A 15,592-nucleotide genomic window follows, 5' to 3' on the forward strand; every position below is an offset into this window, starting at 1 on the left:
AACATCAATGGAGGTAAAAAAACAAAAAAAAAAAACAAGAAGAGAAGAAACAAGCGCCGCCGCCATCTCCTCCTTCCTTCTCGTGTTTAGTGGAGTTGTAATGATGTCGTTTATGCACCTCGCCTTCTGGAGGGGTGCATTAACCTGTCGTCGTGTCATGTTTAGCTCCCCCGGGGGAGAGAGAGGGCACAGGAGAGTTAAAAGGGTGAGTTAAGGGAAGGAGGACGGAGGGAGTAATAAAAGAGGAGAAGGTGAAATACCCCGTCCTTCTCTTTCCTCACTCCCTTCCTCCGTCTCCATCACCCGTCACCCTGACAGGGTTGGTAATTGGACGTGGACCCCTCTTTTTTTTCCTTCTTCTTCTTCTTCTTCTTCTTCTCCTTTCCCCTTCCTCTGTCTGTCTCGCTCTCTCTCCCCTGTGGCTCCGCTCCTCAGCGGGAGCCTCGGGGCCCGGAAATAGCTGATGACAAGATAGTGGCTGCCTTTCATTCTGCTCAAGGTTACCCCAACCCCCTTTTTCCTTCACAGCCACAAGAAGGGAATGGGCTGAATTTAGATGGCTGTTTGCTTAAACCTCTGTGTTTGCGATCAAAGCATGTCAGAGGAAAAACGTCCCGCTTTTCAACTCCGCTTTTTCCTCCTGTCTGACCTTCCACCGGCGGTTTCAGCGACGGGCATGAAAGGGCGACACGAAGCGCAATGAGCCGAGGACACACACAAGGGGTCGGTAATCTTTAGTTTGGAGGGTACACTTCCTGGTGTGGAGTTGTGTCATCTTGCCCTAAAAAAATAAAGGTCTCACACACACACACACACACACACACACATACTCCCAGTGTCGCTCAGACGGACAGCAGGAACTGATCCTGCTCTGGCGGCTTCTTCACCCAGGTGCCGAGGCCCATCTCCTGCAGGGACTTGAACCACTGCTGCTTCGCGGTCTGGTAAGGACGTGCCGCCACCTTGGCCTCGCTGTACATGAGCTCGCGGTCCGTCGCTGAGCTGGAGACGTGGACCCCCAGCTGGAAAACAAGAAAGCATGTGGGAGGGTAAACATACAAAAAGTGCATCGGAGAAGTAATCAGATCCATGAGTGGGGAGTAGAATTGGATCAACCCCACCCTGTACTCTGGATAAATGGATGGGAGAGTACTGAGACGTTCCTCTCCATGGCTACACTCCTCAGCTTATTCAGATCCCAAGGAGTACCCAGTTCAGAATAAATACAGAGAGTCTGCAGGAAAACCTCCAAAGGGTACAGTCCAGAAGTCACAGACGAACCAGCATATTAAGACCTTTGCTTTGTGACTAAGCCCCAGTGGACCCGGTCCATCTATCCATCTCCATCCTGCCATCACGTGTGACACCGAGACACTAAAACTCCTCCGGATGAGGCATGGACTGTCCCCCAACCCAGCAGGAGTGACTCTAATACTCTGATACCTGATCCCTTGATCACTTTACAGCAGAAGGAGCTACAGAGATCTCTTGTCGACTGATATTGGAGATGTACTCTACAAGTCTGGCTTGTTTGTCACGACAGTGACACAGAAGCTGGTCATCGTTGGTGCGGACATCAGCGATGGAACTAAATGTGTCTAAGGAAACCCGACTTGAGACTGGTGGCGCTGTTAGGGCCGCTGTGGTTTTAGCAGGAAGACAAACCTAAATGTTTTAGATCAAAGCACACAGTTCATGTCAGGGCTTTGAACCGATTTTTCCCCCCCAATCGGTTCGTTCCGAACAGAAACGGAATTATAACGTTTCCGATTATGAGTTCCACCAATAAATTGACGTTCCCGAACCGGTTAGAACAAAAAAATACTGTTCCTGGAACGGTTAATTTCGTTTCCTTTCGTTTGACAAATATAGCTATTGATATTGTGTTTGGAATGAGCGTTTTACTCAACGACGGATCGTAATTTACCTCTTATTTAAGATGTGTAGCTCTAGTGGAGACACCGCTCTCTCTCCATTCAGTCAGCGAATGTGTGATGTGATGTCACACAGGAAGTGAACCTCAGCCGTCATGGTAACGTGCGCAGGAAAATAATTACTTTTTTTTTTAGTTAATTAGGCAACGAAAACTGTGAGGAACGAAATAAAACCGGTATTAACCGGTTACCATTATTTTTAAATAAGTGTTCCAGTTCCAGAACATAAAAAATAATAACGTTTCCGTTTTTTTCGTTTTTTCGTTCCTTGAACCGGTTCAAAGCCCTGGTTCATGTGTTGGAACGGCCCAGTCAAAGCCCGGACCTAACCCCGACCGATGACAAAGGGGAAGACGTTGGTCTATTCCATAAAACCCTCAAGAAAATCCATCGTTGTGGCTGTAAAGTGACGTTTTGCTAGGCTCTGTAAAGCCGGGGCAGAAAGGTGCAGAAGGTTTTAGTCGGGGGTGGGGGTGGGGGGGAGCAAAACAAAACGAATGAGCCGGCACAAATGCATTTGGGTGGCTATGGGAGGGGGGGGGGATGGTGGGGGCCTCAACAGCTGTGTAATCTCCCCATTTAAATTTCACAAGCAATTGCACATTCTCTGTGCTTTTTGTGCATTCGTACTGTCGCGGAGGGAAACAGTGGAGATCGGCGCCGAGACAAGTGGGGAGAGGGAGGCGCGGAGAGCAAAAGTTTCTTTTGGAGATTAGTGCGACTGCTCTTGCGTGGCCCCGTATGCGCGGCGCGCGGGGAGCACTTAGGGTGGGGGCCTCCTCGAGTACTCCTCCAAATAATTATGGTTTCATAGTCATTATGCTTTAACGGCTCGCCATTAGCCGACGCAGGCGGTGTCTGTTACATAAAGTTTCAGAATGGAAATGAAAGTGCGGCGGGTGAAGATCCGAGCTGCCAGATTCTGATAAGCCGCGCAGACGGCAGATGTTGCCAAGACGACACATTTATCTGCGGCAGAGAGGAAATTCCACATTTCCTCGGCGCCGAGCGCTCTGTGATCAGGATTTTAATACACACATGTGGCTTTTGATTGTTGGAAAGCTTCTCAGTAGTTAATGTTTCTGGATGCCTGGCTAGAAGCAGGAGATTTCTGATGGCAGCGGATGCTGCTTGGATGCAGCTCTGGCTGCTAGCTGAGGATCTCCTGTCACTTTCGCACGGGCCAGACTAACAATGGTGAAGCATTGGTTTTACCACTTTAAAAGGTCTTCAAAAAAACATCCGATAAAATATATAACAATCTTTATAACCATGTGGGACTTTATGATAAGCTGAAATGTCTTCCCATCGTAACAATTAGTGAACAGTGGAATTAAGTGGTGATAATGTTAGCGTTTAGACCGTGTCTGGGTGTTTTCCTGCTGCTATTCTTGGTTTTTATCCTGTTCTACAAAGGTTTTTTAAAAAATAAAGCCCTCTAGGATTTATTATATAATACCCTGACAAAGTGTTTACCGTAAGCCTTGTTGACCACCACAAACTTCAATGTATTTTGTGTGACAGACCAACACAAAGCGCTGATTCAATGTAAAGAGGAAGGAAGATGATGCATCGTTTTCAAAACTTTAGTCTTTAGTCTGATACTCCTGTAAGATCCAGAGTCACATGGTATGTTTTTTTCTTAGGAAATAGAGTTCACATCTTTGTAATATAATCTCAGTAGAACTGCAGCTGTTCTGCGTCTCAGCGACTCGTGGAGAGCTGCAGAAGTCCACAGCTCAGGTGGGAGAATCTGTTACCAGGGCAACCGTCTTTGTGCAAACCACAAAACCTGGTCTTCATGGAAAAGTGGCAAGAAACAAGCCATCGTTCAAAGAAAGTCATGAGATGACCTGTTTACCAGTGTGCCACCAATTCCATAGGGGACACCGTACACCCGTGGGAGAAGGTGCTCTCCTCAGATGAAGCCAAAGTTCCAGTTTTTTTGGACTATATCCAGAAGGCTGTTTGTGGCAGAAACTATCACTGCACAATACGGCGGTGGCAGCGTCGTGCTGTGAGGATGCTCATCCTCAGCAAGACATCAAGAGAGTTGATGGGACAGTGGATGGTGCTAAATAAGGTTTCAAAAGACTTGAGTGTCGGCAGGACAAGAACCCTTCATGTAAAGCCAGAGCTAAAATTAAATGGGTGAGATCAAAGCATATCGATATGTTAGAATAGCCCAGTCAAAGTTTAGACTAAAAGCTAAACCACAGCCTGTAACAAGGCTGTAAAAAATAATATTCACGGATGCTTTCATTCAATTTAGCTCAGTTTGAGCCATTTGGCACAGAACGGTAGGCACAAAGGTCTGTCTGTGGAAGTGAAAAGCTGTTCCTCTGACTCTGTGGCTGGGGGCTACCCCTGTGTTGGTCAATTATAGGAAACTTCAATAACATCCAGCCTCATTCAGTGAATTAGAACATAGGTTCTGATGTGGCCCGTCTGTCTGTCGGATTACAAGTACCTTTTGAAAATGGACACCTTTAAGCAGTCCTTAAACCTGCTTTTGATTAAGACATATCTGTATCATTATCGTTTTGAAATATGTCTGATGCAATATTCTAGTCCTAAATGTTTATCTTTCATTAGTAATTTAACAGAAATAAAGGCTTAGACTGTGCGTAATTCTTCTATATAATGTATTTAACTTATTGAGCTAATAAATTAACTTTCCATTAACATTCTGATCTATTGAAAGGGTCTGTACACCACAGTTTGCAACTGTAGCAATACCTTTACAAATGAATCTGAAACCAACTAAACATGAACACCGACTGGTAGAAACGCTGCACCTCCAGCCTATGGTTGCATTTTCCAACATAATCTCTTAATATTGTCAGTTTTTTCTGTCAAAACGTGGCCTCTTCAGGAGCTGAAACCATGATTTTAGCGTAGTGAGCGTCTCACTGTGCCAAGTGAGCCAGACAGGACGACGGCTGAGCTGCTGCTGTGTGTGAAAGGTCTGACAGAAAAACATGGAGAGAAGTTCCTGGTTACAAACGGACAAAATGTGAAAAACTTTAAAAGGTACCGCGCGCCCAGCTTTAAGCCGCCTCCTCCTAAACCTCGGTTCTGAGGGCCCTCACCTTACGGTACAGTCTGTTCCAGCGGGTGAACAGGGCGTGCTTGCAGAGGTGCGACGGCGTCCCCGAGTCGCGCCGCCGTCCCGTCGCTGTGTTGATCACCTCCAGCTGCGGGTCGCCCAGGGTCCAGTTGACGCTGACGCACGTGGCCTTCCCCTGCTGCTGGTACTCGGCGCTGCTTAGCCCTGCGGGGGAGGAAAACCCACACTTTTAGCGGGGAGGCGTGACCTTCACAGCACTCACACGGCCGTCCCGACATGCCGTCTGTCCAGTTTCTACGGCGGGGAAAGAAAATGTTGAGACAGTGCAGCCTCTCACACCTCCACTTGTTACATTTGACCTTCCTCCACCCTCGCTCCCCTCTCTCCCTGAGGCTAACGGCTCATGTTACGTTTTTGCAGCGCTGCAAAAAGTGGACCTGAGCGTTAAACTGTGCGCCCGTTACTGTTGAGCTTTGATGCCCCCCCAGAGAGAGAGAGAGGGGAATCAATCGAGCCCTCCGTGTGTTCCTGTCGTGGTGAAACAGCTTGTCTGCTCTTGTGCTCCTGCAGCTCACAGCGCTGGAGACGTGCTGTATCTGCTGTAGACACCAGCCGGACCGTCGCTGCGCTCTCTGCCTGTTTCTCTGAAGCATTTAGCCTCTCCAGCAAAGCACAGGCTGACAACGGGGGAGCCGGGGGTCTCTCTGGGTTCCAGGGAGAGAGTTCGCCGTCTGCTCCGGGAACCCAGATGCTGGGGAACCAACGAGCATTCAGGGTAGGAAGCTCCTCAGGAGGCCGGCGTAGGTGTTTGGTAGGAGCGGGGTCAGTGAACAGCCTGAAGCTGCTCTAAATGTTTTACCTCCAAAGCCTCCAGCCATGATGAGGAGCAAAACATTTTAAATGCTGTCGTTTGGTGTTCACTGGCGCGTTTGCATTTCATTTTGAAGGGAAAATTAAAAGCAAGCTTTTTGAAACTTCTACAACAAATGCACAAATTAGGCCTATTTGCAGATTTGGAGAAGCAGCTGCAGGACCAACTGTGTCGCGCTTGACGACGGAAGCTGGGCTACAAGAAACCACGCTGCTGTTTCCAGACTATCTTTAGCCCTTACAACGAAATCTGATGCTGGGGTGCGTATCGGAGTTTTACCCCAAACCAGAGCTGCTTCTCCATGTCTGCCTTTATAAGAACAAATATGTTAAAGTTCATAAAACAAGATTAACAATGAAACCAAACCAATGGATTTTCTTTTTATGTGTTTATCTACTTTTAAACTGGCTTGACGATTCAGTGCTGTACATTTGACAGTGCTGGATGACAAGATGTTTTTCCACATCATCATCATGTAAATCTAACTGAAAGTTCTCAGAAAGTGGTTCCTCTGGCTTCTAGCACTGCCTGGACACTGAGCTCTAGCTACCTGGAGCTCAGGTGAGATGTCCCCTGTAGTCACTCATGACCTGCTTGATGATGCTATTAAGGGTGAACATCCACCTCGTCCCTCTACAAGGTCCATCACTGATTTGGATTTGAGCTTTGATTTTGCTAAATTGCACCTAAAATTGAACTTTTTGGCCACCAAGGAAAACGCCATGTCTGGCACAAACCCATCACATCCCATCACCCCAAGAACACCATTCCCACAGAAAAACATGGTGGCGGCAGCCGCAGTAACTGGGAAACTGGTCCGACCACAGATCCACTTGAGAAGCACTGGTTAAACTTCAAGCCAATCAAAAGTCATCCAACATGGAGGATCAGGAGCAGTTTAGCCTTGGGGAAAAGGCTAAACTCCCGGTGGCAACACGTGGCGAGCTCATAGAGACTGATCTGAAGACACTTGCAGCTTGAGCTCTGCAAAAGCTGACTCTGCAAAATGCTAAATTTAGGGGGGGGGGGGGGGGGGGGTAAAGGGTCTCGCATGCTGAAGTTTTCTGCTGTTTTGTCCTATTTATTGAACAAAACGTAATACACTTTCAAAGTTGTAGGCATGTTGTGTAAATGAAATGGTGCAAAGGCCTCTGTGAGAAGATCATTTTCAGCAAATGATGTTACATCCTTTTGTTCCTAAAACATGATCAATTCCACTTCAGTATGATCTGTTTTCAAAGAGTTCCCTTATTTTTTTTTTAAAGTAGTCTATATTTATAATATCTATGAATTGAAAAAATAAAACACATTTTGCTGGTTCTCCATGAATGGCGTTTTCCAAAGTTGAGATGCTCTTTAGAAATCAAATTATTTAGAAAATATTTGGTAACAGCATGTTTTGCTTTTAGGTCTTAGAAAACTGAACTAGCCACGATGAAAAGTATAAATGATAACACAATGCATGTGTGACCTCTGATTTTATTGATGTATTAGTTGTCCTCCTGCAGGAGAGCTGCAGAAATGTGACATTATTCACTTCTGGGTCAGAAGGTGAACAGTCTGGGAACCCGTGACCCAGATCGTCCCGCCCCACACCGGCAAACCCCCAGACTGGACCACCAGATCCATACTGTTCAATTTTCCTCACTAAAAGCTTTGAATGTTAGTTCTGCCTATATAAAAGACTCATAGCTTCTCTGGATGTTAAGGGACCATCCTCGCTGCTTCTTTCCTATCTCCTATGGCAACAAATAAAGAGAGGGAATACCAGAGGCACGCTCCATCACATTTCCCTGCAGCATCAACATCAGAAGGATGGCACCTTGTGTCCATTCATGCATTGTCTTCACAAAAGGATTTCAGTTTTGATTTTCAACCCAGCTATTTATTGCAACATGCAGCGCTAACCTGGACCTTTTTAAAAACGTTAGCAACAAATGCCTCTGATCTCATCATCTGACAGGCAGCTTGTTATAACACAAACCCGGAGCTACAATGCCTCGCCGCCCGCCCGCAGATCATCTACCCCCATTTTCCACGCTCATCTTCTCCATCCTCGCTCTTCCATTCACCGGTCTCACCTCTTCCTTTTTTTCCCTCCGCTCCACGGAGCTGGATGAATCACCTGCCACGGGAACAATCCTCCGAGTCTCTTATTACCCATCTTTCTCCTCTCTTGTGCAGATGCACCTCTTTGAACAAAAGAGCCCCCCTATCCATCGTGCCTCCTTCCCCCTTCCCTCGCGCTCCATTCATGGCTCATTTCATCCATTCAATGGCCTTGACTCCTGTGTTTCTGTAATAGCCAATTTGATTTTTCCTTCAATGAAGACTTGATCAATGCCTCCTCTGGGAGGATGCTTGGCAGAATGACGGAGGCTGAATGGGGAGCATCTGCATATAGGATTTATTTTTATCATGCGCGCAGCTCCATCTTTGATGCGTATTTGATACAACATGTAGCAGCTCAGCGTGTTTCCCGGGAGGGCGCGAGGCAACAGGTTTGCTAGATGCGACATTTTTAATGGGTCTGTTAAAATCAGGGCGAGGAATGAGAATTTTCCTGGAGGTGATAAAATTAGAGGGCCGTTAGACGCCTTCGGGGGACCACTGGGTAGCGCCGCAGAGCAGCAGAATCTCGAATTTCGGATTGATTGTTGTTTAAAGCGGACTTTGATTGAGGCTCGCCCTTTTAATGGAAGTAAAAAAGCAAAAATCCATGTAGCTCCGGTGCGACCACTAACGTGACATTAGGATTTAATGAGTAATTGATTTTAAGCAATGTTTTCATTTCCTCCTGAAGCGAAAAAAGTTCAAAAAGTCTTCTGATGTTTTCCGAACCAGCCCGTTTGGTTTTATACGGAAAGCGGCCCAAACAAGTCCAGCTGCAGCAACCCGATTCAAACATTAATAACTCTGATAAATCATCGTTAATAATGCTGCCGCTTTGATTCCCTTCATCCAAAAGGAACACAACAAAGCCAGGGTTGGTATTTGTCCAGCAGCCAAGGACAAACCGGTCGCTCTATCGATGTGTTTGGAGGTTGGCCCTCAGGGTTCAGGTGGAGTTGCTTTGGCTGTTTTGCGATAAGAGCGGACCCAGCGATCTCCTGCCACTTCCTCTGGGGGCCCTGCTTTTAAATGAGCCGGGGCTCATATGAGCCGGGGACCTCATCAGAGTCAATGTTGGAGCGATGGAGGAGAGTAAAGGAAGGTGAGGGGGAGGGACATCTGAATGCAAACATCTGTCTTTCCTCGCTGTCCCCTTCAGCACTGCTGTCCCCCCCCCCCCCTCCCTGTCCGGGGCTCCCTTCAGATTGAAAGGCTGACTGATAAGAGGTCTGATTACATTGATTCGGTGTAGGGCCGTTCCCCCTGTCTGCCCATTCCCTTCCCTTCCTTCACCCCTGCGCTCTTCAATAAGGCTTTTGCCACTCAGAGCAGACGAGGTGCGAGGATCTGACAGCTCCAGACACACGGGGAACAGAATCATTTTAAAACACGTCAAACCGGAGAGGACCCAAAGAAGTAGCTCTGCTTCCCAAAGATGAGTTATAACTCTAACATGAGATCAAAAACCAAACTGTTGATTTTAATTTGATTTATTATTATATTATTGTGCTATTTTTATAGTTATTAACTAAGTTTACAATGGATAAAACAACAATGTGGCCTTAGTTGATGTTTGTATTGCCTCCCTCTGTTTCACTGACTTACTCACCCATTCTACCACCCATTCTACTTGCAATGTTATTTCATCACTTTCTAAAATAATGGCATAATTAATATTTCGCCAAAAGTGATCTTTTTGCCTAAATCAACTTCTTCTTCAATATCTTATTGTTGTACTATTTTGTGTTTTGTGAAAAAAAAAACCTTGACAAAAATGACTTAAACCATTATTTTAGGAAGGTGAAGATTTTGGGATCATAAAAACAAATCACTGGTGGGAAGGACTGTACAGGTTCCAGCTGGAATTAAATCCAACAAACTTCCTTAAAGTGAAGTTTTCAACAAAAAATAAAAAAAAATCAATGTTTTGCACATGCAAAAGTTGAGCAAAGGTATCATATCTTATAAGCCATCTCTGAATTTGAACTGTATCTTGTACTTTCTAAGAGCAAAAGCTCCCCGTCAGTCAGATAAACTACTTTAAATGCGCAATGTATTCAACAACAAAATGTCTGTTTTATTCCCTTCAGTAAATGCAGCCCAAGGCAGATACCTGTATAGTTGGAGAAAGAGAATTGTAGAACATGTTAATTTTTTTTTTATATATATCCATACTGTGCCTGTGACATGATTTAATGTGTTTCCCTGTTTGTGACTGTCACTGCCTTTGTTCTTATCAATGATCCCCAGAAACCAAACGTGCCCTACATCTCTCTGCTCGTCTGCCACGCCACCTCTCTGACTGGCCTAGATCTGAAATGATGGCTGACGCTGTCGCTACAAGTTGGGCGTCATTCAGATCGTCTGCCAGCATTCATCTTTCCCACAAACAGAAGCCTCGGGTCTCGGCGGAGCCCGGCACGCCGACTTGCCAGACGACATCTGAGCTGTTGCTTTTCAGGCTTGGAACGACGTCAGCGTGGAGCAGCAGTGGAACACGGGTTTGTGAAGTGTTTGTGGGCTGGGTGTAAGAAATAATCTGATGTGGTGCCTTTGGCTGGAAGATGATTCATACTTTTTTATGAAGAATTTCCTAGCGTACATGTCGCTTTGGTTGGATAGAGCAGAAAGTTTATGCTAGTTTAATAAGCGCTGAATTAGGTAGAGAACATTCTGCTGTCATCTGAAACTAATGTGAAACATTTATAACTGTTTAACAAAAATCCTGATCTTTTTTTTTTTTAAAGTAGCTGAAATAAAACCTTGAAACAAATGTCCTGAAACAGCCATTCTACTAATCTAATTAGCATTCAGGTGACAAATTAGCAATCTCACACCTAACTGACCAAGTCAGTGGCAGATTCCCAAAAAATATAAAGCAACATCTTTGGTTTTGCTGTTGCCTTTTGCAATAAATCTATAATATTTTTAAAACACACTTGGAAATTTATGACTGAAGTAGTTTTATAAGACCTCTCAGAAGAAATGCAGCCTTTCTCCTATGTTAGAATGAGGAATGTTGAGCATCTTGTAGAGCAGGGGTGTCCAAACTTTTCGGTACATGGGCCAAAATTGTCAAAACGAAGGAACTCGAGGGCCAAAAATTGAAAAAAATACATAAAAATTAAACAAAAAAAGTATATTACATTTTTACCTGCTGTATGATCATTTTAAATAAATAAAGATATATTTTTTTTGTAGGAAATGAATGTGTAAATCATTGTAGATCCAAAATAAAAAAGGGGTTTTGCTCATTTGTTGTATTAAAAGATGGACATCCAGTTTGCAAATTATTTTGAAACATTTAATTTGACTCTTTAACAATAATAAACTTATAGTTAGAACTAGCTTGTGGAGTTCAAATCCGAATGAAAATGCCATAATATTGCAAAATGTGAACATTTCGCAAAGATAAAAATATCTCTCAGCACGTTTGACATTAATTTGTCAGTTTAAACAACCTTCCAGCCAAATTCTTCTTCTTTAAACAGAGGTCGAATAAAAAATGAGCCGTACCACTGAGTAGGGGCTGGCTGCGTCTGTATGTGGAGGGCAGAGGGCCCAGACGCTCCTGCCGCTGGTTCAGGACTCGGCCCAGATGGCCCGTGTGGCGCAGGCTGCCAACAGTGATGCTGTGCAGGTACACCGGCTCCACGAAGTGGCTCAGCAACGCCCCCTGCAGGCCCAGGATGTTCCACCTGAGAGGAGGGCAAAAGAAATACAGAGGGGGACAGCAAGATGAGGCACAGGCAGAACGGGAGACAGGATTAGGTGGTGGAGGAAGACATACAGATGTGAGAGCTTCCATGACAGGTAAGAGACAATTTGATCATTATCTTGACGTGGGACGTGATGAATCACAGCCACTGGTGTCGGCAGCACACACACTCACAAAAACACACACACACACATCTTCCTCCCCCAGATGCAAACGCTCATCGCCAATAACAACACAGCCAAAGGTCAGCACATCAGCACTCATTACATGGAACAACACATTACCATGTGTGCATTCATCAGTGCCACCGAGGTTAATGCACTGCAGGGGGGCTGCCGTCGATTGCTCGGTGCGAGGGCCAATCGCCTTCAGCGTCGCTCGGGAAGCCCCCACGTGCGACACGAATCCGCCGTGGGTCTAATCCTATCGGACTGATGCCTACCTCTGCAGCCAGCTGGTCACGTGCCACCTACCGTTTAAAAAAACCTCCCTCTATTTAACCAACAGATGCTAATTTGAGGATGGAAAATGATAATTACCATGTTTATTACCATTCTGCCCAGTTAGCGGGGCGGAGGAGGTCTGCTGTTTACCTGAGCATCCCAGCAATATACACTTTATGTTTACATCTTTGTTCTTTTTGCTAATCAATTTCTCTTTTTCACAGAAGCAATTATAGCACCTGCATGTCCCCCCCCCCCCCCCCCCCCCCCATCACCACCCCAGCACTCGCCAGCTTAATAATCACTCATTACAGCTACGTTTGCTTCCCAAGCAGTCAATTAACATCAACGGCTTTCTGGGAATCACTAAACGGCTGCGCGCCTGCGTCCGCTTTACCTCCAATCTGTCGCTAAGATCTGCCTTTCCCTCTCCAACAGAAAGAGGACCAGCTCTGTTCGAAAGGCAACCATCAACACGCGCACATTCCGAGTGCTCCGGCGACACAAACAAAAAAAAAAAAAAAACAACACAAAAGTTTGGGCTGAAATATTAATTTACGCCGAAAGCGACGCCGTGAATCGGAGACATCTTCTAATCTCATGCAAGAAAAGACAGCCATCTGGCTCGGGAAGAGACCTTTTTTCCTTCCCTCTCCGCATCCATCCTTTCCTCCCTCCTCCAGTAAATGCCGACCCATTAAAGTAATGTGTTCATCTGCATAAAACTGCAGTGAAATTGAGAACATCATCGTTATATGAAAGCCATTTAGGCCCCTCAATTAAATCCAGCTGTCGCCTTCAAATCAAATATTTGCAAAGCGTCTTCGCTGGGCACCGCTTAAGAAAACAAAGCGACGATCGTCGGCAGAGGCGGTGATGGCTGTCACCGGGGATGTTTATGGTAAGAGCACGGATCCTCTAATGTCCTCTCTGGTCCGGGCTGGAATAACTATAATAAAGTGCAGGAAGGAAAGGGAGTGAGGAAATAATAAAAAAAAAAAAAAGTAATGGGAGGTTGCACAATGAGTGGGACAGAGGACAAAAAGAGTATCCAGGGGATCACTTGAAGATTGCAGCTGAGAAACGCGAGCGCGCGGCCCTAAGCTGCTCTCGGTTCCGCCCTCCTCTCCTGACCTTGATAAACCGCTCCTCGGTGACCCACTCACTTTAACGGCGGCCACTGATCATTTACAGCGATTAAAAAAAAAAAAGGGAAGCCGTGGAGCAAAGAGAGCACGTCTGCCGTCTTCGCCTGGCAGGAAGGAGGGTGAAGGGGTGATGGGAGGGATAAAAGGCAGGATGTCCCCTCTACCTCCCCTGTCACTCTATTTTTTTGTAAAGTAATTGCTTTCACCCTTGTTGGTGACCTGGGTAGATTTAATCACACAGTCCCCAACCCTGGCCAACTGAATCAAATTGGTCAAATTAACAGCGGCTTCACCTCGTGCTCGCACCTACTTTTTTTTAGCCGTCTCCTGCATCCTTTTCTCTGTTTTCTCTGTTGCACACACACGCACACACACACACACACACACACACACACACACACACACACACACACACACACACACACACACACACACACACACACACACACACACACGCACGCACACACACACACACCCGCCGCAGCAGCTCAGCTGTCGTCCTGTATGGCTCAGTTGGCACAGTGAGATGCTTACTAAGCTAAATTCATGGTTTCAGCTCTTGAAGAGGCCACGCCACGTCTTGGGAGAAAAACTTAGAAAAGATTTCAGACCATCCGGAAAACCCCGGGCTGGAGGTTTTAGGATCTCTGCCAGTGGGTGTGCAAACTTCAGTTTTTTTTTCTAGACGCACTTTTGCCTTGAGAAAGTAATTGTACCCACTGAACATTGTAACATTTTGTTGCATTACAAGCAACTTCAAAATATTTTGATGGGTCTTTTTGTGTGAAAACCAACGTTAAGTAATGGATTATAGTAGAAGATGTGATACATAATTTTCAGGTTATTTAACTAACAAAAATATGTATTCGGCTCATAAATTCCGTATGTGTCACTAAGATACCAATGAATACAACCCAGTGTAAACACTACAGAAGTCAACTAATCAGTCAATAGCATCAAGCTGTGAGTAAAATCCGTTTTTACAGATAAAGCTATTTCATAAAGGCCTCAGACGGCAAAGAAAAGCAATATGAAGCCTTGTCAGCTTCATCCATCCATCCATCCATCCATCCATCCATCCATCCATCCATCCATCCATCCATCCATCCATCCATCCATCCATGATCTACAGCATTTTTTCCCCAATTAAATGATAAAATAGTACTAGCTGTCTTATTTGTCTTAAAATTTTATTTATCTTAAAATTTCACTTTGCAACAACAGGTAAGATGAGAAAATCCACGAAAAACCCATTTTTGACTCAACTACTCATTACTTGCAAACTTAAGTGCATTAACAGAACAGTGGGTAAGGCTTTGTATGACCAGTATGACGGTGAATGAAGAGTCAGCGCTACAGATTACAACAAAGCCATGACTAATGCACTCATTCATTAGAGTAGGATTACCAAATTCAGACACGTATGGGAAATCAATACAAGCACTACCTTGACTATCATGCGTCCTGGACACATACGGAGGAAAGGGGATTAGGTAAATATCAGACAAGTCTCTGCTTGGCTCTTATAAAGCCTTTTTTTTAAATGCCCGTTTCTAGTAAATCTCTGCTCTTCATAAGAAAGGGAATCTTCTAATAAAGGTAACCTTTCCACCACTCAGTTTATCTTTCATTGCTTAAACGGACCAGAGATTTCTTGGGTGATTGAATCCAGAGGGTTTTCTTTCTTTTTTTTTCAATTTTCTTATTACAAAAAAGGTGCCCCAGTGTGTAAAAGTAATAACAGCAACTGGAAAATTAGATTGTGGTTTCTTTGTAAATAAATCATAATGGATAGAAGAGGGCAGGTTTGTACACGCCGAGAGGAGAAGTTTCATTTATATGTAAACCTTTAGACTAGCTGATGTCAAATAAAAAAAAGTCGGTATATGAAATAAAACTAGCCTTTGAACTAAAAAGTATATATTTATCTATCCCCGATAATGAGTTGAATCAATCTTCAGTAAAGCTTTTAATTGCAGTAAAAAAAGCCAACAAAAATAAAACTTTACATCTGATCAGAATTACATGTTAAACATTCAGGCTACATACGTTTGCTGGTGTACTATGTGAATTTCGTAGTATGCTAGTCATGTCTCCAAGGCCGCGGATTACAGTGTTCAGCTGCACCTGGACAGTTTTTTTTTAAAATTAAACACATGGAGGGGCTCTATGAGAACCCCCGCTTGGTAAGATAATTATGAGCTGAATGAATTAGTAAATATATCAGTCCTCAGTTTAACTTTCAGTTTCAAGCATCTGGCATGCTGAGGTGAGTGAATCTGCTTCATAGCAGAAA

The 15,592-nt window shown here is 44.9% G+C and overlaps 1 protein-coding gene across 1 annotated transcript in view; it reads right to left on the reverse strand.

The window, feature by feature from the left end:
- Positions 1 to 359: 359 nt before the first annotated feature.
- adarb2 (adenosine deaminase RNA specific B2 (inactive)) overlaps positions 360 to 15,592 on the reverse strand; it is a 39,411-nt gene continuing 24,178 nt past the window's right edge. The window contains exons 6-8 of the mRNA XM_036125771.1: positions 11,504 to 11,685; positions 5,027 to 5,208; positions 360 to 1,022 (exon numbers count right to left, since the gene is read on the reverse strand). Of these exons, the coding sequence (XP_035981664.1) occupies positions 843 to 1,022; positions 5,027 to 5,208; positions 11,504 to 11,685 (544 nt within the window). The 3' untranslated portion in view covers positions 360 to 842. The remainder of the gene's footprint in view (positions 1,023 to 5,026; positions 5,209 to 11,503; positions 11,686 to 15,592) is intronic.

This window comes from Fundulus heteroclitus, chromosome 21 (genome assembly GCF_011125445.2).
Source record: "Fundulus heteroclitus isolate FHET01 chromosome 21, MU-UCD_Fhet_4.1, whole genome shotgun sequence".
In the NCBI taxonomy this organism is placed as follows: Eukaryota; Metazoa; Chordata; class Actinopteri; order Cyprinodontiformes; family Fundulidae; genus Fundulus; species Fundulus heteroclitus.